This window comes from Oncorhynchus gorbuscha, linkage group LG01 (genome assembly GCF_021184085.1).
Source record: "Oncorhynchus gorbuscha isolate QuinsamMale2020 ecotype Even-year linkage group LG01, OgorEven_v1.0, whole genome shotgun sequence".
NCBI lineage: Eukaryota > Metazoa > Chordata > Actinopteri > Salmoniformes > Salmonidae > Oncorhynchus > Oncorhynchus gorbuscha.
Window position 1 is genome coordinate 54,758,869 of NC_060173.1, and position 25,790 is coordinate 54,784,658.

The window sequence follows — 25,790 nt, forward strand, 5'->3', positions numbered from 1 at the left end:
TCGATAACAAATATCCACATCAAAGAGTATCAAGTTAGGTTTTCCATCTCTCCGGTCCATATACAAAAAGGCTATAGACATTGACACATTTCATCCGTTTTATTTCATTATTTTCATTTGAATAATAAATAAAAGCTTAAACATCACATTATTTCATAACCACACAGAAGATATGGTAGACCATAATCATGACATCAGAAAGAGAAAGAGAGTGTGCATTAAAATAACAATACCCTTTAAATGATTGCTCCATCCACTATTATCTTAAATTCATTGCAAAGTTTTCATTTTGAGAGAAAGGTTTAACCATTTAAAGTTATATATAGCTTTGTATTTTAGGGGAGGAAATAATAGACCACTGCCACGTTTAACAGTACTTTCAATAAGGTACTTTTCATAAGGTCAATGGTATGAGTTAAGCAAATTATGTCCTCAAATTGTCTGCATACCAGTAGTAAAATGAATTTGAAATGACATGTATATTCAACTTAAATGATTTGTTCTTTGACGGTGTCATGACTCCACAAACCTGTGAATTAAGTCCACAAGCTTGAAAGATTTACCAGTGCGACACTGAACAAATAAAACAATTCAAATTTCAAGGAGTAAAAAACTGCTGTCATTTTCCCTTTTCTTTCACTCTCCAACTTTCTATCATAACTGTTATTGATGCTTGCTATATTGAACTCCTTTGGTGTGACGATACAAATACATGTTCCTATGGCAAAAAAAATCTAAACAAATAAATAAATAACATCACTTATGTCATGAAGGCAGCTTGCAGATATGCAGGTGGGTTATGTTATATCATATCACGTGTCTCCCCGATACAGAGCAAGGCCCTTTACCTGGTGTGACCCATTGGCGCCCAAGACAGCATAGTGCAGTTTCCTTAGGATCCCATTTCCGTAGGTCTCATTATGACAACATCAGTGGGTTTATAGCATGATTAGAAACCACTTTTAAATATAGCATGGTTAACCTATACTGGAAATACAGTAAGTATATGCAAATGTCAATGGAAAGGCAGGAAAACACAGATAGCTGCTGATTACAGAACAGTTTGCCTTGGGCCATGATGATTTGACATTGTCATGTTTGGAAATCATTCATACACACAGACACAGACACACACTAACACAGACCTTAGATTTTGTATTAAATATTGCAATGCATTCAATCACGTTTACTGTATATCATTTTCAACTGCAGGACTCCCACTCAATAACATCTATTCTATGTGTATGACATTTAGCGGGCCAGGCGGTAGAGATTGAGAATAGAGAACTACAATATTCAAAAGGGGACTTCATTGAACATTCAGCAGACCAAAGTAAATTGAGGAGTGACCACTTTTTTCTTGATGATGATATACCCTGTTACTGTACCTAAGTATTGTTGGTAATGGTACCACACTACATTTTTTAAAAGGCATGGTGTTTTCTACATAGTACATTTGTGCATGGCCGAAACAAGTATAGCAAGAGTATTGGACGAGGACTCGCAGTCTTTAGTTCAGACAATAATGTACTATACATCATGAGCCATTCGTAGATATGGCTAAAGAGAGCATGTCAAACCTTTACAGCAGTCATGACAAATGATAAGGAGGATTTTTGGTTAGGATAAACATCCCACTGGGCACTGACCTAAGTTCAATGTCTAGTTTTGATTAAAACATTTTTGAGTTAACATGAATTCAATGTGAAATCAACAAACAAATATAGGTTAAAAGTTGTGTGAAATTTTTTTTTTCCTTATGCTGATTACTTTTTGCAAATCCAATCAGTTTTCCATGTTGATTCAACGCCGTCACAGATTTTATTTGATCAGTGGGATGATTCTTAATGACTTATTGTCTTTACAAATCGTGTACAGTAATGCCATTCTGTAATTTGTTACGACGGTTCGTAGGAAGTGATTTTAAAAGTCAAAGTGGGGCCTATTATTTCCCCCAGATTTGCGTCTCTCGTATAAGTAAAAAATCATCATAATTTGTTTGAAACCTGCATTACATGGAGAATATCAATTGAGCGATGGATCAAACCTGTCTTCTATATATTCTTATCAGACTACCAGTGTCTTAAGCAAGAGAAAGAGGACTCTAAGTATTGGGGTATTTGGAATGGGAGTGGATGAATGTGTGGTTGTATGTATGTGAGTGAGCAAAGGGAGACAGAACCGAGCTGTGGGAGAGGAAGGAAATTGCTGGGGTCAAAGGTCAGGGGTCAAGAGTTAGGGGTCATCACTGTGTGAGGGCCTGAAGGATGTCCTTGACCAGCATCGTGCCAATCACCATTTTCTCACAGTTGACCGTCAGCTGGGCGGCCCCGTCCTCTTTGGTGACCACACTGACCAGTACAAGGCTGCCACTGGTCACCGTCTTCCCAGCGAACCTGTGAATCGGAAATGGGGGAGGAGGTACAGGAGGGCTAAGTTCAAAGATCAAAGAGCAGAAGTAAAGACGAAGTTGAATAGTTGAATAAATATGACACAAAACAGCAATATTCTTTCATGATTTCATAACTTCCTATTTGACACATTCCCCTACTATCTCCCCTGTCTAATAAAACATGCAACATACTAATTCAATAAATAAAAAAATCTATATCAATATTTATTCTGGTGACATCTGCAAACTTTGCCAACTTTTCCAAATGCCCGCCACCCTCACCTGCACTCCTTGTCTGAGCCACAGGGCACTCGGCTGAGGTTGGCAGCAGTGGTAACCCTTTGAACGACAGCGTGCTCGCCCTGACACTTCTCCTCCAGGGTCAGCTTCTCTGTGATCTCATTCATGCCCATCAACTGACCTGAGGACAGTACAAAATAGCAGTGGTCAACAGACGAGTGGTCAAGGAGTCTGCATCAGCATCTCAATTGATCTTCCCGCGATTCCTTGCATCCTATCTCCTCGGCTCCTTCCCCTCCGTATTGGAGGAGACGGTCCAAGGTCTCTCGCCTCAGACCTTCTTCTCCAATACCTTTTTAGGGATGCAAGGAAAGAGGATGTGAGGAATTGAGGAAAGATGAATTACAGGTTCCAGCTTGAGTGAGATTGAACATGTGTTTGAAGAAGGTCAATTGAATTTTTGTTTTTATGAATGCTCATTGTCACCAGACTCCTTCAAAATAGGAGACTGTCCCGTGAATACCTAACGTTCTAACCAAACCTCATTGTGTAATATCTCACACTATATGAAGGCATTTTTGTCCATATACCATTTGATACTACAACAATCTAAAAGCCATACAACTCTATAGGGTCTACTACCATAAAAGTGTTGGGTTTTACACAATTCTCTTAGGACTACACTAACTATATAATGCCTTAGGATTAAAAGACTAGTGATATGAGCCATTACATAAGCATGGGCATAATGTGAAAATCTCGCAAAGCAGTGACACTTTCCTAAGAATAAGAAAGTAATCTGATATTTGCCAAAAAACGGGAGTTTGAGGGGAATAGCCTGCATGTGGATTACTTTATTTATCATGTTGCAGGTCTATAACTCATATTTCATCCTGCTCGTCTTTTTGTCAAACTCATTTTCACATATATCACTGTCAAACTTCCTTGAACATAGAAAAGGCTCCTTGAAAGAGATTGAAATGTTCCCTCTTCGTTCTGTGACGTCTTAGTTATATTTAGCTGAATTCAGCAAACTTCTGCACAAACGTCCTCCACACTAAATCTAGAATACAATGACCATTAACTTGAAATGTATTATAAAACACCATTATATGCATTAAATGGAAGCAGCATGCTATACTGTCCTCTCACCACTCAGACAAAGTTAAGTTAGCTCTACTTCTCTAAAACATCTGAATGTGGTCTACAGTATGCATTAGTTACAGCCCATGTGTCTTACAGCCCGTATAACACAATCAATGCTGTGAAAGAAGAGCGCAATGGTTTCAAATGCAGTGCCTTTAAAAAAAAATTGGGACATCCTCTTTGCGCATTCCCGGAACTACTGTAGGACATTGATTTGGGATTAGTGGATCTAAGTGGAGCATTCCCAGTCATTCCCAGTGGAGCTACAGTACATGTTAGAGGCTGGGATGCAGGTTAGGTTAGGTCAGTTGTGTCTGCCATTGAAGTGAACTGGAGATACATAGTGCAAATAGTCATTGGCACCCAGGCATTAGATATCGCTGTGGGGGGGTATAGGAGGGAACAGCTTGAAGCAAGGGGGGAGATGTTGTGGGGAAGGATGGGGGAGGAGAGGTTGAGTCTCGTATGGGGGGGGTAGGTTGTTAAGGCAGGTGGCACATAGACAGCTGACGAGGACAAGTTCTATCAAAGGAAACTTACCTAGACTTTGTAATAGCATCTCTATTGGGGCCAGTATCAAGAGGGAAGAACGGAGGATATGACACGTTTAAACACACAATATGGTTGGATTTGAGTTGAAAACCTTGCCCAGTGTTAGTGATTATGCTCCAAGGGTGACCATTGCTATTAAACCAAGTTAGAATGAATACCAAGGTTTCCTGGTGGATGTGGATTTGATCAAGTCAGAGGTGATAGTGCGGTAGTAGTCACATGCCATTGTTAGGGTTAGTTTGTGTAGTGACTGGTGGAAACTGCCATTCATCACTGACAAAAAATAAATATACTATGATTTGCCTCAGAAATGTATGAATTCTTGAGTGTTCTTTTGGATACCAACTCAAAACAACACCCAGAGAGGCAAAGACATCTCAAAACACACTGCATCAATTCAGGGATTTTACTATTACAAAACTGTAAAGTTGTATTACTCTTTGTTGACACTAGCATTGTTTCTTTACCGCAGTCAAAATGGGGCCCATTTTGTTTGATTTCCATGCATTGGTTCCTGTGCTCACCTTGCTCCTTTTTGAACTCATTTTCTGTCATAAAGATTGGCATCATCAGCTCTCCAACCGGTGGCTGGATCGACACAAAGAACTTCCTGGTGTGAGTGCTGCAAAGGAACAATAAGACATGACATGATTCACTTATAGGAGAATAGAGCAATAGGACTGTGCAGTGATTAGGGTCGCAAAATTCCAGAAACTTTCCCAGGAATTCTCTGGTTTTCCAGAACACCCAATAAGTAAAAAAACAGGATTTCTGAAAAACCAAGTTTCCATAATTTTGCAACACTAGTTTGATACTTGACTGGCCATACAGGGGGGTGTGTGTGTGTGTGTGGGGGGGGGGGGGGCAGGGAGCAGGCCTTTTCTTACCAGAGCTGGAAGTTGGCTGCCTGTGTGGAATCACAGAAATCGATGCCCATCACCACGCTGACAGTCTCGCCCGCAGGTAACACCTCTGAAGACAACACAAGATACTAGGTAAAAGAGACAGTGCACTAACTAGCCCAGAACAATGACGAACAGCTACCTAGATAGATGACTGAATGACTGAGGTGTAATTCTAATTTAAACTGACCCCGTTGCAAAACTTAACCCAACAAAGAACCATTTCTTTCAATTTCGCTTTTCCAAAAAGTATTCTTCAGATAAAAAAGGGTTCCATGTAGAACCCTACCGGTCCTCAAAGGATCCTTTTAGAACCCCTTTTCAAAACTATTAAAAGAGGAATTCTGTTGTGAAATGTTGACTGACCGATCTCAGGGAACTCTTTGATCCTCATGCCTGATTGCAACTTGGCGTCCTCCATGTGCAGGCTCTTGGCCTCGGAGGTGGCGCTGTTGGTGAACTGGATTTTGACTGCCACCATGTGCGGGTCGGGGCTGAACGGCTGGCGGCTGAAGCAGTACTCCACTGACAGGCCCTCGCCGGTGATACGGTGGAGCAGCTCGTAGGTCTTCAGATTGCCGGATGGGACGATGGTCTGTGGTAAGGAAACAGGTAGGGGGGGGTTGAGTAAAAACTGCATGTACAGCCAAGCAGGCTTACATATTGTATCAAACACATGGACACTGGCTATAGTGTTGGGTTGACTGTCGCTGGACACTGTTTAGAATCCCAGTTGGGGTTACTGTAGTAGGTTGGCCCTTGTGGGTATCCATACCTATGTATGACTATGTATGACATGTGCAGACTAGGCTAGTAAACATGCTGAAGCAAGAACCTCGTTGTTGTACCTCCTTATTTTAGACGATACTGCATTGTGTCAGAAGTGGCTTTAATAATCACATAAACGTGAAGGACTTACCAAGTAAATCATACATTCAGTATGTGGATGACGTGTGAAATGCTTGATAATGTATGTGATATCAACAGAGAGCTATATTTTCTGGGTGATTTAAATATTGACTGGCTTTCATCAAGCTTTCCACTCAAGAAAAAGTTTCAAACAGTAACCAGAGCCTGTAACCAGGTTATCAGTCAACCCACCAGGGTAGTTACAAACAGCACAGGAATGAAATCATCAACATGTATTGATCACATCTTTACTAAGTATCTAGATCCATTGGATGTAATGATCACAATATAGTAGTCATATCTAGGAAAACCAAAGTTCCAAAGGCTGGGCCTAATAAAGTATATAAGGGGTCATATTTTATCTTTGGTAGTGATTCCTATAATATTGATGTAAAGAATATCTGTTGGTCTGTGGTGTGTAATGAGGAGAAAACAGACACGGCACTTCCTTATTTTAGATGATACTACATTGTGTCAGAAGTGGTTTTAATAATCACATAAACGTGAAGTAAATCATACATTCAGGCCGACAGGCTGTTTCAAAGCAAAGAGGGCACAGTGTTGGAGATAAACAGAGCAGATTATCATTGGGCTAGCAAGGACCAATGAGGAAGGACTAAGTTACTGCTAGCACATGTTGCAAGAGGAAGGAACTGGCGGGATTTCAGGGTTTGCGACTCCCAAGTTCAACGGTCTCTCATGCAAACATGGACAGGCCAGTGGCTTATGCTGACGGATTTTGCATTAGTCCCCTGGAGAATTTAGATTGTATGTACTGTGGAAGGACCACTAGAGGGCAGGCTGGGCTCATGGATAGTAGCCCAACAAAGCATGGGAGACAAGGTAACCAGAGTCAATTAAGCACAGCTGACGGTACTAATGAGATACTCTCCTTCCCCTATAAAAGAGAGAATGGAACCAGCAGAGAAGGGGGAAACTATCTCTGGAAGATGGCCACCGAGAGAGAGAAGCTGTGCTGAAAGAACCACGAAGACGGTGACAAACCCGTGATTTATGTTTGTTGTAGTTTAAAGATTATCCTATTGTGTTCTTGTTTCATCTGGAAAAGAAGATGTGTTTTTTTCCTTGGAAGATTTTTCATTGATTATGTTAATGTTTTTGTTGACAAAATACCCTCAATAGAGAACCGTGTTCAATCAGAAAAACCTACTCCTGACTCGTTTATTCCACCTTCCCGCTTTAGAGTGACGCCTAATTACTTGGTAAGCTCACATTGGTGGAGGATGCAGGCATTAGGTGGACGAGTGACACAAGGATAAGTGAGTAAATTAATATTCTTCCAGAAGATTTTCAAGAACGATGGATAACGCCCTACTACAACAATTGATCACGGCACAGCAGACAACCATAGAACTCCTGCAACAACAGCTGAGTCGACGAGAAGAACCTAGAGTTAGGCCAAGAGCGGCTGCTCACGCCATCTTACCTCGTCTCTCCAAGGAGGATGATATTGAGGCCTTCCTCATGACCTTCGAAAGGACGGCCACCTTGGAAGAGTGGCCGCCCACGGAATGGGCTAGCACATTAGCTCCTCTTTTGACCGGGGTGGCTCAGGAAGCCTATTTTGACCTGGATTCCCGCGAAGCTGTGGACTATGGGCGACTAAAAACCGAGATCCTGTCCCGGTACCAGCTGACTGCCAGAGATAGGGCTGTAAAGTTCCATCAATGGACCTATACAGCTGATCAACCCGTCCGTGCCCAGATCTTCGCCTTAATACGACTGACGAAACAGTGGCTAGAACCTGGAAAAGGAGTAGGACATGTGATAGAGACTCTCGTAGTGGACAAGATATTGAGAGAATTACCCAGTGACTTAAAAAGGGTTGTGGGGCAAGCCAACCCGTTGTCAGCCGACGACATAGCCCAGGGGTGGAAACATATCGGTCTACAGGGGAGCTGTTAAAAAGTGACAAGGAGGAACGGAAGGAGTCTTCCAATCCCGTACCACGACTCACCCCGGCGCGCCCGCCACTGAAACGTCCAAGCCCCTCCCGGAGGTGGGAGAAGTCAGCCACCACACAGCCGGGTCGGTGTTATAAGTGTCAGTCTCCCAACCATTATGCCCCACAATGTCCTAGCAAGGATGAGCCCATGGTCACGGAGTCGTCACTGCCTACCCCCACACATCCCGTTTTGAGGGGGCAGGATCAACACTGTTGGTTAGCAGAGATAGCCCCAGCCTCAGAGATTCCGGTGCGAGTTGAAGGACAAGATGTGGTAGCTATTCTCGACTCGGGAAGTATGGTTACGTTAGTAGAGGAGCGGATGGTGACCTCCGCAACACTGCTACCAGACAAAGTAGCCTTATCCTGTATCCATGGAGACACCCATTATTACCCCACTGTGAATCTGCCTATTCTCACTCCAAAAGGAAGGTGTACAGTCAGGGCAGGGAAAGTGCCCCAGCTGAAGGTGCCATTATTGATCGGGAGAGACTGTCCCCTATATAAGGAGCTTCGGCAGATGACGTTAAGCACGAGAAGAAGGGGGACAGGAAAGAAGAGAATCTCCAAGCCCGAGGTAGTGGTACTACAAGGAGACGTAGCCGCGTCCTCGTCCTCTACTGCAGAGGAAGAAATAGCGACCCAATGTTTACGACAGATATTCCAGGAAACCACCGATGAAGACACCTGTGAAGGGTTATACACAACGCAGGAAGGAAGGAGCAACCAGGCACTAAGGGATATATTTGAAGCTCCATCTGAGGAGGGAACCTGGAAGGGATTCTCCTCGGTCTCCCCTGATGGGGATGTGGAACAACCTCCACATCCCTCTACTGAGTTTGACCTGCCCCAGGAATTAAAGGGACAGTTCGGCACCTCGCAGCATAGAGACCCAGACCTAAGGGAGGCCATGAGGAAGGTGAAGGTGATCGACGGGAGGAACGTCGACGGATCAGGTGAGCCCCCTCTTCCTTACTATGCAATCAGGCGGGGTCTCTTATACTGGGTCGTACGACGAAGGGGGGAAAACCAGGAATTACTAATGGTGCCTAGACCATACAGGGATACAGTTCTACAGTTAGCCCATTCCCACGTCCTAGGAGGACACCTGGCACGAGACAAGACTATTGACAGAATCATGCAGAGATTCTATTGGCTCCGTGTCACCCGAGATGTGGCCAGGTATTGTAAGACGTGTGATCAATGTCAACGTACAGCCCCACGGCCACACCTACGTAACCCTTTGATTCCTCTCCCCATCATAGAGACTCCCTTTGAACGCATAGCTATGGACCTCGTAGGACCCCTCCCAAAATCCGCCAGAGGACACGAGTACATCCTAGTGGTTATAGATTATGCTACCAAGTTCCCGGAGGCCATACCCCTGCGTAACATGTCGTCAAAGGGAATTGCCAAGGAGTTATTCCTGATGTTCTCTCGTGTGGGCCTTCCCAAGACTATCTTAACCGATCAAGGAACCCCGTTCATGTCCCGGTTGATGAACGACTTGTGTCGGTTATATCAGGTTCAACAGATACATACAAGCATATTCCACCCTCAAACAGATGGGTTGTGTGAACGCTTGAACAAAACAATTAAAAGCATGTTGAGAAGAGTGGTGTCCCGAGACGGGAAAAACTGGGACATGCTTCTTCCACACTTAATGTTTGCCCTGCGAGAAGTACCTCAGGCATCCACTGGATTCTCTCCGTTTGAATTGCTCTATGGCAGACCCTGTCGAGGAATCCTCGACTTAGCCAAGGAGACCTGGGAGACCCAACCATGCCCCTTTCGATCCACAATAGAACACGTTACCCTGATGAGAGACCGCCTGTCAGCAGTGTGGCCCATAGTCAAGGAGCATATGGAGAAGGCCCAAAGGACCCAAGGCCGGGCTTATGATAAATCTGCGACCCCCCCCCCCGTGAGTTCACCGTGGGAGAGAAAGTGATGGTGCTTGTGCCCACGGCCGAACATCGCTTGCTGGCGCAGTGGAGGGGGCCCTACGAGGTAATGAAAAGGGTCTCACCGGTCAATTACCTCATCAAGCAACCTGACAGGAGGAAGAAAGTCCAACTCTATCACATAAACCTGCTGAAGACGTACCATGGACGAGAGGAGGAGGTGGCTTTGATGGCCCTGGAGGGCAAAGAAAAAAAAGAGGCTCTACCACAGGTGCGCCGTGGCCAAACTCTCCTACCGGAGCAGTCAAGACAGCTAGACAAGCTGATTATGAACTTTGGTCGAATATTCTCTCCATTCCCAGGACAAACAGATGTCCTGTTCCACCATATCCACACTGAACCCGGCAAGAAAGTGCATATCCGCCCTTACAGGATTCCTGAGGCTCGCCGAGTCATCGCTAAGAAAGAGGTGAGGGAGATGTTGAGGATGGGCGTGATCGAGCCCTCGACGAGCGAGTGGTCCAGTCCCATAGTCCTGGTCCCCAAAGCCGATGGTAGTATGAGACTCTGCAACGACTTTAGGGGCGTGAATGACATCTCTACATTCGATGCGTACCCCATGCCCCGAGTGGATGAACTCTTGGAGCGCTTAGGAAAGGCCAAGTTCATCACTACCCTGGATTTGACGAAGGGATATTGGCAAGTGCTGGTGGCTCCGGAGGATCGCCCAAAGACTGTCTTCGCCACACCAGAGGGGCTTTTCCAGTATGTGAGGATGCCCTTCGGACTGCACGGAGCCGCTGCAACCTTCCAACGCCTCATGGATGCCATTCTACGGCCCCATCAAGAGTATGCAGCGGCGTACATAGACTATCCCAGTCCTCCACAGCGAGGACTGGGATAGTCACCTCCTGCGATTACGGGCAGTGCTCGTGAGTTTGGAAGCCACAGGGTTGACAGCCAATCCAAATAAATGCTGCCTGGGCCTATCCGAAGCGGAATACCTGGGGTATACCGTGGGGAATGGGAAAATACGCCCGCAGGCAGAGAAGACCAGGGCAATTCGTGACTGGCCTCGACCCCGGACCAAGCGAGACGTTCGGGCCTTCTTAGGGATAACAGGATATTATCGCCGTTTTATCCCGGGATATGCAACCATTGCCAACCCCCCTCACAAACCTCATCAGGAAAAACCTGCCAAACCAGGTAGAGTGGAAAGACGAGGCGGAAGAGGCCTTTCAATTGTTAAAAGATGGCCTGTGTTCTGATCCCGTTCTACAGGCTCCGGACTTCTCACAAGAGTTCATTGTGCAGGTCGACGCCTCGGATACAGGGCTCGGGGCCGTACTAGCTCAGGGTGAAGGTGAAGCAGAGAAGCCAATTCTCTTCATTAGTAGGAAACTCAGCGATCGGGAACAGAGGTATGCGACCGTAGAGAAAGAGGCCTTAGCCATCAAGTGGGCCCTCGATTATCTCCGGTACTACCTACTGGGTCGGAGGTTTGCATTAGTTACTGACCATGCGCCCCTCACGTGGATGGCTGGTAAGAGAAACAATAACAGAATAGCCAGATGGTTTTTGTCTTTACAACCGTTCTCTTTCCATGTCATCCACAGGGCCGGATCGAGGAACGGGAATGCAGACGCGCTGTCCCGACGCGACCAAGACGGTGCGTCTGGCGCCCGACCCTCCGGTTCGGTCCTGGGGGGGAAGGTATGTGGAAGGACCACTAGAGGGCAGGCTGGGCTCATGGATAGTAGCCCAACAAAGCATGGGAGACAAGGTAACCAGAATCAATTAAGCACAGCTGACGGTACTAATGAGATACTCTCCTTCCCCTATAAAAGAGAGAATGGAACCAGCAGAGAAGGGGGAAACTATCTCTGGAAGATGGCCACCGAGAGAGAGAAGCTGTGCTGAAAGAACCACGAAGACGGTGACAAACCCGTGATTTATGTTTGTTGTAGTTTAAAGATTATCCTATTGTGTTCTTGTTTCATCTGGAGAAGAAGATGTGTTTTTTTCCTTGGAATATTTTTCATTGATTATGTTAATGTTAGAGTTAGAGAACCGTGTTCAATCAGAAAAACCTACTCCTGACTCGTTTATTCCACCTTCCCGCTTTAGAGTGACGCCTAATTACTTGGTACGCTCACAGTACATTCAAAACTGGCCGAAATGGATCAGGCGCTTTGAAAGGTACAGAGTAGCTTCAGGCTTAAATGTGAAAAATTTGGCATTTCAAGATAATACACTGATCTACTCTATGGGTGATGAAGGCGAGGATATATTAAATGCTTCACCGTTGACTGAGGAAGATAAACTTAACTACTGTGCCATTAAAGACTGTGTTGAAATGCATTTCGTAGGGAGACATTATATTTGAGAGTGCTAGGCTTAATGTGGGCAAACAGGAGCAGGGAGAAACCACCAACAGTTTTATCACAGCTGCTCACAAGCTAGCGGAACATTGTCGGTTTGGCGCACTCAGGGAAGAGTTGACCCGAGATCAGATTGTAGTGGGAATAAGAAATATCTCACTTTCTGAAAAGTTACAGTTGGATTCCCAGCTTCCCTTGTCCAAAGCTGTAAACAAGGTTAGGCAGAGTGAGACAGTAAAAATACCAGCAGACAATGTTGCACCACATCAGCTCCTTGCAGAGTGAAGAGAGTGAGGAAACACATGCGTTCATCCCGTGCAACAACAAAAATGGAGGGGAACACAGAACAGAGACCGACGCGGAGAAAACAATCACAGTCAGCACCAGTAGCCAGTTCAAGTGTTTGTTGCAAATGTGGGATAATCCCCTTTCCACAGATGGGAAGATTGCCCAGCAAAGGATGCGGAATGCAGGAAATGTCACTTTTCAGCAGTCTGTCGATCACGTAAAGGCCATTCTGGTGGGAAGCTGCTATAGACCACCAAGTGCTAACAGTCAGTATCTGGATGACATGTGTGAAATGCTTGATAATGTATGTGATATCAACAGAGAGGTTTATTTTCTGGGTGATTTAAATATTGACTGGCTTTCATCAAGCTGCCCACTCAAGAAAAAGATTCAAATAGTAACCAGTGGCTGTAAACTGGTTCAGGTTATCAGTCAACCTACCAGGGTAGTTACAAACAGCACAGTAATGAAATCATCAACATGTATTGATCACATCTTTACTAATGCTGCAGAAACTCTATTCCACATCAAGTAAGTCATGCAATCAGTTAAAACAGATGTAAAAAAACAGATTCTTATGGAACAGCGGGGACTGTGAAGCAACACGAACATAGGCACAGACACATGCATACACACACACATGATAATATACGCACGATACACACACGTACACATGGATCTTGTACTGTATATATGTGGTACTGGTAAAGTAGAGGCCCGAGGGCATGTGGATGTATTGTAATGTTTTTAAAATTGTATAAACTGCCTTAATTTTGCTGGACCCCAGGAAGAGTAGCCCCAGGAAGATTAGCCCCAGGAAGAGTAGCCTTGGCAGCAGCTAATGGGGATCCATAATAAATACAAATACAAAGCAAACGCATGAGGTCTCAGAGGAGGAACAGCAGCTACAGTAGGACAGCATCTTTCTGGGACAAGTAAGGAAAAAACAATGATGGCGGGCACTCGGATATCAAACTCAATGGGGAGGTTGTGTCATTTAAACCAGACACATGGGCAGCAGTGACCGCAATCCCCACAAAACTGTATAGCTATAGTAGAAATGGCCCTTTGCTCTCTACAAACTAAAAACTGTAAGATATTACCAGCGGTAGGGCAGTTGGTAAGTAAACTGGAGAGTAAAGACAAAAAGTGCCATCCAACCTGTCTTTGCCATTCACTCTCTGGCCAGACCGTTGCTGAGGCTGCCAGCAATTGAACTGGAGGACCCAAGGGATGTTTTCCAAAAGACATTTCCAAAAGTGTTTTCTGGCCTAGGAAGGTGACTACAAAACCTGAAAGAGGATGCGGTCCCATATGTCCTTACCCCCCCCCCCAATCCGTTTATTGGCAAAAGTAAAGGAAGAGTTGGTGAGTATGGAAGAAATTGGGGCTGTCTAAAATAGAGAGTCCCACTGGCAGGTGTGCAGGGATAATGGTGGTCCCAAAAGCTAATGGGGACTTGAATGAGGCTCTCTGCAGAGAGAGACACATCTTACCATCAGTGGAACAGTTGCTAGCTCAGTTGGATGCCTCACAAATCTTCACAAAACTGGATGCCCGCTCAGGACTGTTTTAACGTTTTGCCATTTGGAATCGCTTCCGGTCCTGAGCATTTCCAAAGACACATGTTCCAATTGTTGGATGGGCTGAGTGGAGTCAGAGGTCTTGTTCTTGGGACACAAAATCAGTGCAGCTGGAATAGAGCCAGGCCCGGAGAAGATCAGCATCATTATAGATATGCCCATCCCCCAGAATGCGGCTGAAGTCAGGACCTTCTTAAGCATGGCCACATATGTGGGTAAGTTCCTCCCACAGTTTTCAGATACAACCAAACCCCTGAGGGACTTACTAGCCACAGAGAACTGGTCATGGGGTCACATGGAACAGGTGGCATTTGACAAGATCAAAGGAGACCTGCTGTCACAGAGAGTGTTGTCCCAGTACCGTCCCCACGCTATGACAAAGGTGTCAGCAGTCCTCACACAGATGCAGGACAACATGGAGTGGCGTCCAATAGCATACATCTCACAAAGCTTATCCGACATGGCGCAAAAGTCTGCACAAGTGGAGAAGGAGGTGTTGGCTATCACATGGGCATGTGAAAGGCTCAGCCAATACCTTATTGACCTGCAGTTTACAGCAGAGACTGACCACAAACCACTGTTGGCTCTGTTAGGGACAAAAGCACTGGACGACTTGCCTCCCAGAGTCCTGCGCTTCCGCCTCAGATTGCCGAGGTTCACCTACAATATGGTGTATGCGCCAGGGAAGGCACTGATCACAGCAGACGCACTCTCCATGCCCCAATTAAACGTCCATTAACAGAGGAGGAGCCATGTCTAGAGGGGGAGGTACGGGTGTCCATTAATGCAGTAAGAGACAGTCTACCTGCATCTCAGACCAAACTGCAGCAGATTGCAGAGGAGCAACAGCGAGACCCCATCTGCCGACAGATAGTACAGCAGTGCAAAAAGGGATGGCCCAGGCAGGAGGAACTGCCTCAGCTGCTGAAGCCCTATTGGGTGCACCAACGTGACTTCCACTGTAATGGAGACCTTCTCATGAAAGGACAACGGAGAGTTATCCCAGAGACTCTACAACCGGAAATTCTAGAGAGTGCATGAGGGACCCATGGGGATAACCAAATGCAGACAGAGGGCTCAACAGTCGGTGTGGTGGCTGGGTCTGAGCACTTAGATTGCCAAGCTGGTGGCCCAGTGTGAGGTGTGTGCACAATGTTAACCTTGTCATCCTGAACCAATGATGGCGAGGGAGCTGCCAAAACAGCAATGGCAAAAGGTAGGGGCAGATAAGAACTTATGGAAAAAAGACACCCATAACCACATCAGCTGGTGTTATCAATGTACTAAAGTCAATTCTTTCTGGGCAAGGGGTTGCTGAGGTCCTGGTTACAGATCCTCCATTCTCCGCAAGCTCCTTTTCTGCATTTGCCGTAGAATATGAACTTCACACATGTGACCAGAAACCCCTACCATGCACAGAGCAACGGTGAGGTAGAGAGAGCTGTGAAAACAGTCAAAGGACTGATAAAAAAGAACAAATATCCGTACATGGCTCTGTTACCATACAGAGTTACACCACTGCATCATGGGCCGCCACCTGCCGAGCTCCTGATGGGCAGGAGGCTGCGCTCCCTCCCTTGCCTGTCTCGCCGGCTGTGCTTAAACCCCAATGGCCTAACAGGAAGGCCTTCACTGAGAGGGACAAATGGCTGAAAAAAAACACAAACTGGAGACTTTAAATCGGAGACACCGTGCTACGGAGAGGCAAGAGCTGACAGAACGTCAACGTGTGTGGATTACAAACTAAAAGACACCAAAAATAGTGCTGAGGAAAGCAGATACCCCACGCTCCTATGTGGTGGACACAGGCTCCGAGGAGGTACGGATTAACAAAACACCTCAGAGCTCTTCCAGATCTACTAGGCACACAGACTGAGGAGTCCACAGACAACGCACAAAAAGAGGGAGAAGGAGAGACAATGCTCACAGAGCCACAAGCTCGCCCAAAAAGGGATGTGAAGCCACCAGAGTGGCTGAAATACTATGTTACATGAATAGAATGCATACTGTTGGGGACCATACCCAGAAAAAAGAGACTGTAGCTAAGTTAATGCATAAGTGTTAAAGAGAATAATAGTGGTTTCCAAATTGCATTTCAGTTATGCTTCAGTAGTTATGAATATTGAATTATTTTTCATTGGAGAGGGGAATATGTAGTAGGATGGCCCTTGTGGGTATCCATACCCATGTATGACATGCACAGACTAGGCTAGTAAACATGCTGAAGCTAGAACCTCATTGTTGTGCCCTCTGATTTTAGATTATACTACAGTTACCCGCTCAAATTTACCAGAAAATACTATACATCTTCAAAAATATTCAGTAAAATTGGCACTCATAAAATGTTATAAAGCTTGGAATGTATGGTACTTAATCTCTCTTTAAATCTACATGATCTTTCTCTAGCAATCTACATCTATATGAAGTGCTTAGGCCTTCGGGGGTTAGGGGCTATGGGTAGTTTGTCCTAGAAAGGGTACTCACCGTAGGGGACAGAACATTTTCGGTCAGGGACAAGCCCTCCAGATCTGTCACTAGGCTGCTGGACAGGAAGTTGTTGAGGGGCGTGACTTGAGACGGAGATGGAGCGGGGTCAACTAGGAAGAGGAAAGAGCACAGCGTATTCTCAAAGACTGGGGAGCAATCATGTATAGTCTGATGCTGTGCTAATGTAAACAAACAAGCAAATAGCGGTGATCCTGCATCATGGACAATGGCGATTGTGGACTTCTGAAGTTGCAATGTTCATTACCACAGACACGGATATATTAGATTTTAAACATTTGATTTTTCGAATTTGAAATAATAGGGAATAAATCTGCACATAATTAAAATAGACTTATCCAGTGACATCCATTACCAATCGTTCATCATCCCATTCAAATTCTATGTAGGACCACTTGAGGGGGAAAGTGTAGACTGTCACTGTATTCCTGGTATCATGGATTTAGTAAAAAGGAGGTGAACTTACAGTCATCAAAATCAAGCAGAGACATTTCTTTCTTTTCTTTCTTGTTCTCTTTTTTGGGTGGTTTGGATGGAGGTTTAGATGCTGTGGTCTGAAAAGAAGAGAAAGAGAAACTAACCCACAAGCAGAAGGAGACCTGCCACCTGAATATAGTGTATAAAAGGAGGGGGAAAAGTAAATAGATCTAAACTATATTACCACTTGTGCATGAAAGCAAAGGAATATGTTCATACAGTCCCACGCTGGCGCGTTTTGGACTTCTAACCCCTTTTAAAACATAGTGTGTTTGAGCTACAGACTTCTGTTGAAACCATTGGATTAATCCATCTCTTCTGCATCCATTGAAACCAATCACTAGTCTGTGTGATTAACTTGGGCTGAGCTAGGGCAGTGTTTGTGAGACAAGGGCGGGTCCCAAAGGGGCCTGCGGGCGGTTCTTCTCACAAAAATGTCTCTAAAGCCAGAGTGGTTTGAGCGGAGACACTTTCGAACATGTACATGTAATCGTGCATGTTTTGCATGCATTGTTTGCTCTATGTCGCTCACAAGCCATACAACAGTTTTTTGAAGGTAAGGTGTTTTTCTACATTGAAGATCATAGGAAATCCTGTATTATACTGTCTATAATACTGTAATAAGCTCAGATAGTGGCAAATGTGAAGTTTGGAATTTGTGACAGCAACTGACTAGTTGGATATTCATTTCCCAATGAGCAAACATAAATTCATTTTGATCAGGTTTTTACTTGGCAGACATTTTTATTTTTTTATTTTTTTTATTTTTACATTTGTCAATAAAACTGTTTATGTCAAATTGTAAAACACTTCATTGTGAGGCTAAATATAAGGGCTAGACATGCAGATAAATGAAAGTAGTGTCTAGGGCAACTCCACGACTTTTCAACCTCATTTTCATTATCTCCAGCACAATACCAGTGTCAATATATGTGAAAATGGCGAATTTCGACATTTTGTATAATTGTTTTGTTAACAAGTTCTACCTAATGACATCATCAAAACTTAAAACATTTTATTTGACGGGAGCAAGAAAATACCCTCCCTTGGGCTAGAAATTCATTGCAGTTTTTGTACCTACCTTGTGATGTCACTGAGAAGCATTTCTATTTTAACCATGGATCGCTCATAGAAACACTGTTTTCACATATGTAGAAACTGGTTGGTGGTGGAGATTATGAATATGAGGTTGAAAAGTGGCAGAATTGCCCTTTAAGTTTATTAGTTTACTGTATCTATTGGGAATGTTGACATCAGAGAATATCTACGTGCTTTATGCCAACCATCAGATAATGCCAATGTAGAATTGGTGTTACGTTTTTCCTTTATGAAGTCTTATAAATTGAAAAAGTATTTTTTACATGTTCCCCCTGTTGACGATGCTCATTATATATTAAGGTTGAACCAAAAGATTACATGTAACAAAAATAAAATACGAAATTATTATGTGAAATTGAATGAAACAATTTATGTTGATGCTAATATTATGTACAACATTCCATGTTTCTATATGATAACAATAGCGTAATATATTTAGTATTTTTTAACTATTTTGTAACAGTTTCACCAATTCATTTGAATTAACTTAATCATTATGACACACCCCTCACTATTGTCATTAGTTACACTAATTGCACTGTGTGTCTGTCTACATAACCTGTTTCAAAGTATTCATGACATTACACTGAGGAAGGCACAGTGATGCCGAAACATTGGTAAATACCCATTACATTGCTGGGAGTTTATTTATGGAGTGTGCAACATTCTTTATTTGATAGTCCACTGGGAATGTTGACATCAAAGAATATCTATGTGCTTTATGCCAATATCAAATAATGCCAATTTAGAATGTGTGTGTTACATCTCTCACTGTGTGTGTGTGTGTATATCTGTAGCACGTGTATTTTCGAGTCTCTCATTACCCACCTTCTTTTTCTTCTTGGTCTCCTCCTCTGACTCCTCTTCTGACTCCTCCTCCTCTGACTCGCTGCTCTCTGACTCACTATCGTCGTCCTCCTCGGATTCTGACTCGGAGCTACCAATCCGCGGTTTGCTCTTCTTCTCGCTTTTCTTCACATCCTCTCCACTGCTCGGCTCACTGTGATGCAATGGTAAACAAGTATAAAGAGGTTTAATGAAGGAATTTCACATCTTTAGAGCTCATGTCATAGCATTGCATTTCCTAGTGCTCTGCTACAGATTTTGACTACATTCTTTGGGTTACACACATCAGATTGAATATGAATTAATAGGTAAAGAAAAAACGTACAATTTAAACTTTTGACTGGAATTCCTCGTTAATCATTATCCAATTTATGTATAATTAAGATTAGGGCCAACAATTCATTGTCAATGGCTGATATTAAAGATACATTATAACGGTTTTGTATCATTTTAGCCAGTAGTTTTGAAAGTAGCGCTCACGAGCCAAAATGTGTCCCCGAAAATTGTGCACAATTGTGTACATCATCACATCATTGTTCTCGAGCCTCTGTAAAGTGTGAGAAGAGAAGTGAAACCCCACCTCTTTAAGGAATACCTAGGATAGGATAAAGTAATCCTTCTCACCCCCCCCCCCCTTAAAATATGTAGATGCACTATTGTAAAGTGGCTGTTCCACTGGATGTCATAAGGTGAATGCACCAATTTGTAAGTCGCTCTGGATAAGAGCGTCTGCTAAATGACTTAAATGTAATGTAAATGTAAAAAAAACTATGTGGTGTGCATGTGGGGTGTTCATGTTGAGCTCATTGGACAATACTGTGCTGACCTGATCCCACCTCCCACTTTAATCTTGCAACCTCATTGGACATCGTTCCACCTGCCAATCAACATTGTCTATCAGCTTCGGTTGTCACGCATGGTCTCGTCAGGTTAGTATGGCAAACCAGCAAGCGAATGTGATAATGTCATTTTATACAACGGAAAATGTGTACTTATGTTTGCATCAATTGTCCGACTCCTTGAAAGTCAGGTATCAATTATATCATATGCCTACGTGAGGAATGATGATCGCTGGCAATTAACAGCTGTAGTGTTGCCTACATTGGATTGCCCCATATCATAGAATATGTGTGTGAAAGTTTATAAAGACAAAAAGTGAACACATTAAATTATTTGATTTGGATGGACGGTTGAGACAACATAAAGGGGAATCTGGTAATGAATGGTGTGGCTGTTGAACAAATTACTTTGTGTTACCGTAGATAGTAAACTGTCAAGTTCAAAACATATCGATTCAATTGTAAAGATGGGGAGAGGTCTGCCCGTAATAAATAGATGCTCTTTTTCATAACACATTCCAAAAAGCAAGTCCTGCAGGCTCTAGTTCTGTCATATCTTGATTATTGTCCAGGTCGTGTGGTCGAGTGCTGCAAGGAAAGACCTAGTTAATCTGACCCAGAACAGAGTGGTACGTCTTGCTCTTCATTGTAATCAGAGGGCTAATATAAATACTATGCATGCCAGTCTCTCTTGGTTAAGAGTTGAGGAGAGACTGACTGCATCACTTCTTTTTATAAATTGTTTGCATAGTCAATTTACACACACACACACACACACACACACACCTCTGACACACACACTTACCCCACCAGACATGCCACCAGGGGTCTTTTCACAGTCCCCAAATCCAGAACAAATTTTAAAAAGCATACATCACTATATAGAGTCATTATTTCATGGAACTCTCATCTTATATTGCTCAGATTAACAGCAAACCTGGTTAAAAAAAGCAAAGCAACATCTCACGGCACAAAACCTCTCCCCTATTTGACCTAGATAGTTTGTGTGTATGGATTGATATGTAGGCTACGTGTGCCATTTTTAAATGGATGTACTTCTGTTCTTGAGCTGTTCTTGTCAATTAATGTCAAATCAAATGTTATTGGTCACATACACATGGTTAGCAGATGTTAATGCGAGTGTAGCGAAATGCTTCTGCTTCTAGTTCCGACCATACAGTAATATCTAATTATTTCGCAACAGCTACCTTATACACACACAAGTGTAAAGGAATGAATAAGAATATGTACATATAAATAAATGGATGAGCGATGGCCTCGCGGCATAAGCAAGATGTAGTAGATGGTATAGAGTACAATATATACATATGAGATGAGTAATGTAGGGTATGTAAACATTATATAAAGTGGCATTGTTTAAAGTGACTAGTGATACATTTATTTCATCCAGTTTTTAATGATTAAAGTGGCTAGAGATTTTAGTCGGTATGTTGGCAGCAGCCACTCAATGTTAGTGATGGCTGTTTAAAAGTCTGATGGCCTTGAGATAGAAGCTGTTTTTCAGTCTCTCGGTCCCAGCTTTGATGCACCTGTACTGACCTCGCCTTCTGGATGATAGCGGGGTGAACAGGCAGTGGCTCGGGTGGTTGTTGTCCTTGATGATCTTTATGGCCTTCCTGTGACATCGGGTGGTGTTAGGTGTCCTGGAGGGCAGGTAGTTTGCCCCCGGTGATGCGTTGTGCAGACCTCACTACCCTCTGGAGAGCCTTACAGTTCTGGGCGGAGCAGTTGCTGTACCAGGCGGTGATACAGCCCGACAGGATGCTCTCGATTGTGCATCTGTAAAAGTTTGTGAGTGCTTTTGGCGACAAGCCAAATTTATTCAGTCTCCTGAGGTTGAATAGGCACTGTTGCGCCTTCTTCACCACGCTCTCTGTGTGGGTGGACCATTTCAGTTCGTCTGTGAGGTGTACGCCGAGGAACTTAAAACTTTCTACCCTCTCCACTACTGTCCCGTCGATGTGGATAGGCGGGTGCTCCCTCTGCTGTTTCCTGAAGTCCACAATCATCTCCTTTGTTTTTTTGACGTTGAGTGTGAGGTTATTTTCCTGACACCACACTCCGAGGGCCCTCACCTCCTCCCTGTAGGCCGTCTAGTCGTTGTTGGTAATCAAGCCTAACACTGTAGTGTCGTCTGAAAACTTGATGATTGAATTGGAGGTGTGCATGGCCACGCAGTCATGGGTGAACCGGGAGTACAGGAGAGGGCTGAGAACGCACCCTTGTGGGGCTCCAGTGTTGAGGATCAACGGGGTGGAGCTGTTGTTTCCTACACTCACCGCCTGGGGGCGGCCCATCAGAAAGTCAAGGACTCAGCTGCAAAGAGCAGGGTCGAGACCCAGGGTCTCGAGCTTAATGAAGAGTTTGGAGGGTGCTATGATGTTAAATGCTGAGCTGTAATCGATGCATAGCATTCTTACATAGGTATTCCTGTTGTCCAGATGGGTTAGGGAAGTGTGCAGTGTGATTGCGTCGTCTGTGGACCTATTGGGGCGGAAGTGAGTGCAATGGGGGATAGTCGTTTAGCTTAGTTACCTTAACTTTCTTGGGAACAGGAACAATGGTGGCCCTCTTGAAGCATGTGGGAACAGCAGACTGGGATAGGGATTGTGTTATGCAGGTGAATGAGGACCCAAAAGCGACTTGGCGAAAACAGAGTTTTTAATCCAGTAAAGTTACTTTACAAACAAAAGGCATAATACTACTCGTAATGACGAGAACAGACTGGAGACTTGATCAAGAACTGCAGGTTGCCTCGGGAAGGCACTTGAACGTAGCAGACTCAGACACCTGCTCACCACGCAGCATCTGAGGGAAACACGACACGACAGGGCAATACATAGACACAGCACAGTGAACAATAGACAAGGATCCGACAGGACAGGAACGGAAAACAAGGGAAGAAATAGGGACTCTAATCAGGGGAAAAGATAAGGAACAGGTGTGGGAAGACTAAATGATGATTAGGGGAATAGGAACAGCTGGGAGCAGGAACGGAACGATAGAGAGAGGAGAGAGAGGGAGGGGGAGAGAGAGGGATAGAAAAAGGGAACGAACCTAATAAGACCAGCAGGGGGAAACGAACAGAAGGGAAAGCATAATGACAAGACAATCTAAGACAAAACATGACAGTACCCCCCACTCACCGAGCGCCTCCTGGCGCACTCGAGGAGGAATCCTGGCGGCAACGGAGGAAATCATCAATAAGTGAACGGTCCAGCACGTCCCGAGACGGAACCCAACTCCTCTCCTCAGGACCGTAACCCTCCCAATCCACTAAGTATTGGTGACCCCGTCCCCGAGAACGCATGTCCATGATCTTACGTACCTTGTAAATAGGTGCGCTCTCGACAAGGACGGGAGGGGGAGGGAAGACGAACGGGGGTGCGAAGAAAGGGCTTGACACAGGAGACATGGAAGACAGGATGGACGCGACGAAGATGTCGCGGAAGAAGCAGTCGCACAGCGACAGGATTGACGACCTGGGAGACACGGAACGGACCAATGAACCGCGGAGTCAACTTACGAGAAGCTGTCGTAAGAGGAAGGTTGCGAGTGGAAAGCCACACTCTCTGGCCGCAACAATACCTTGGACTCTTAATCCTGCGTTTATTGGCGGCTCTCACAGTCTGTGCCCTGTAATGGCAAAGTGCAGACCTCACCCTCCTCCAGGTGCGCTCACAACGTTGGACAAACGCTTGAGCGGAGGGAACGCTGGACTCGGCAAGCTGGGATGAGAACAGAGGAGGCTGGTAACCCAGACTACTCTGAAACGGAGATAACCCGGTAGCAGACGAAGGAAGCGAGTTGTGAGCGTATTCTGCCCAGGGGAGCTGTTCTGCCCAAGACGCAGGGTTTCTGAAAGAAAGGCTGCGTAGTATGCGACCAATCGTCTGATTGGCCCTCTCTGCTTGACCGTTAGACTGGGGATGAAACCCGGAAGAGAGACTGACGGACGCACCAATCAAACGACAGAACTCCCTCCAAAACTGTGACGTGAATTGCGGGCCTCTGTCTGAAACGGCGTCTAACGGGAGGCCATGAATTCTGAACACATTCTCGATAATGATTTGTGCCGTCTCCTTAGCGGAAGGAAGTTTAGCGAGGGGAATGAAATGTGCCGCCTTAGAGAACCTATCGACAACCGTAAGAATCACAGTCTTCCCCGCAGACAAAGGCAGACCGGTAATGAAGTCTAGGGCGATGTGAGACCATGGTCGAGAAGGAATGGGAGCGGTCTGAGACGACCGGCAGGAGGAGAGTTACCCGACTTAGTCTGCGCGCAGTCCGAACAAGCAGCCACGAAACGGCGCGTGTCACGCTCCTGAGTCGGCCACCAAAAGCGCTGGCGAATAGACGCAAGAGTGCCTCGAACACCGGGATGACCAGCTAACTTGGCAGAGTGAGCCCACTGAAGAACAGCCAGACGAGTGGAAACAGGAACGAAAAGGAGGTTACTAGGACAAGCGCGCGGCGACGCAGTGTGCGTGAGTGCTTGCTTAACCTGTCTTTCAATTCCCCAGACTGTCAACCCGACAACACGCCCATAAGGAAGAATCCCTCGGGATCAGTAGAAGCCACAGAAGAACTAAACAGACGGGATAAGGCATCAGGCTTGGTGTTTTTGCTACCCGGACGGTAAGAAATCACAAACTCGAAACGAGCGAAAAACAACGCCCAACGAGCTTGACGGGCATTAAGTCGTTTGGCAGAACGGATGTACTCAAGGTTCTTATGGTCTGTCCAAACGACAAAAGGAACGGTCGCCCCCTCCAACCACTGTCGCCATTCGCCTAGGGCTAAGCGGATGGCGAGCAGTTCACGGTTACCCACATCATAGTTGCGCTCAGATGGCGACAGGCGATGAGAAAAATAAGCGCAAGGATGAACCTTATCGTCAGACTGGAAGCGCTGGGATAGAATGGCTCCCACGCCTACCTCTGAAGCGTCAACCTCGACAATGAATTGTCTAGTGACGTCAGGAGTAACGAGGATAGGAGCGGACATAAAACGTTCTTTTAGAAGATCAAAAGCTCCCTGGGCGGAACCGGACCACTTAAAACACGTCTTGACAGAAGTAAGAGCTGTGAGAGGGGCAGCAACTTGACCGAAATTACGAATGAAACGCCGATAGAAATTAGCGAAACCTAAAAAGCGCTGCAACTCGACACGTGACCTTGGAACGGGCCAATCACTGACAGCTTGGACCTTAGCGGAATCCATCTGAATGCCTTCAGCGGAAATAACGGAACCGAGAAAAGTAACGGAGGAGACATGAAAAGAGCACTTCTCAGCCTTTACGTAGAGACAATTCTCTAAAAGGCGCTGTAGAACACGTCGAACGTGCTGAACATGAATCTCGAGTGACGGTGAAAAAATCAGGATATCGTCAAGATAGACAAAAACAAAGATGTTCAGCATGTCTCTCAGAACATCATTAACTAATGCCTGAAAAACAGCTGGCGCATTGGCGAGACCAAACGGCAGAACCCGGTACTCAAAATGCCCTAACGGAGTGTTAAACGCCGTTTTCCACTCGTCCCCCTCTCTGATGCGCACGAGATGGTAAGCGTTACGAAGGTCCAACTTAGTAAAGCACCTGGCTCCCTGCAGAATCTCGAAGGCTGATGACATAAGGGGAAGCGGATAACGATTCTTAACCGTTATGTCATTCAGCCCTCGATAATCCACGCAGGGGCGCAGAGTACCGTCCTTCTTCTTAACAAAAAAGAACCCCGCCC

The 25,790-nt window shown here is 45.0% G+C and overlaps 1 protein-coding gene across 12 annotated transcripts in view; it reads right to left on the reverse strand.

The window, feature by feature from the left end:
• Nucleotides 1-84: 84 nt before the first annotated feature.
• Nucleotides 85-25,790, reverse strand: part of LOC124040149 (AP-3 complex subunit beta-2) — a 104,536-nt gene continuing 78,830 nt past the window's right edge. For 7 of the 12 annotated variants that reach the window (XM_046357115.1, XM_046357132.1, XM_046357124.1 and 4 more), the window contains 9 exons: nucleotides 19,172-19,343; nucleotides 17,235-17,322; nucleotides 16,748-16,860; nucleotides 5,599-5,827; nucleotides 5,218-5,302; nucleotides 4,855-4,952; nucleotides 4,319-4,339; nucleotides 2,675-2,813; nucleotides 85-2,432 (listed from right to left, as the gene is read on the reverse strand). In XM_046357115.1, the coding sequence (XP_046213071.1) occupies nucleotides 2,246-2,432; nucleotides 2,675-2,813; nucleotides 4,319-4,339; nucleotides 4,855-4,952; nucleotides 5,218-5,302; nucleotides 5,599-5,827; nucleotides 16,748-16,860; nucleotides 17,235-17,322; nucleotides 19,172-19,343 (1,132 nt within the window). In that variant the 3' untranslated portion in view covers nucleotides 85-2,245. The remainder of the gene's footprint in view (nucleotides 2,433-2,674; nucleotides 2,814-4,318; nucleotides 4,340-4,854; nucleotides 4,953-5,217; nucleotides 5,303-5,598; nucleotides 5,828-16,747; nucleotides 16,861-17,234; nucleotides 17,323-19,171; nucleotides 19,344-25,790) is intronic. The other 5 variants (XM_046357149.1, XM_046357140.1, XM_046357106.1 and 2 more) reach the window with 3 other exon arrangements.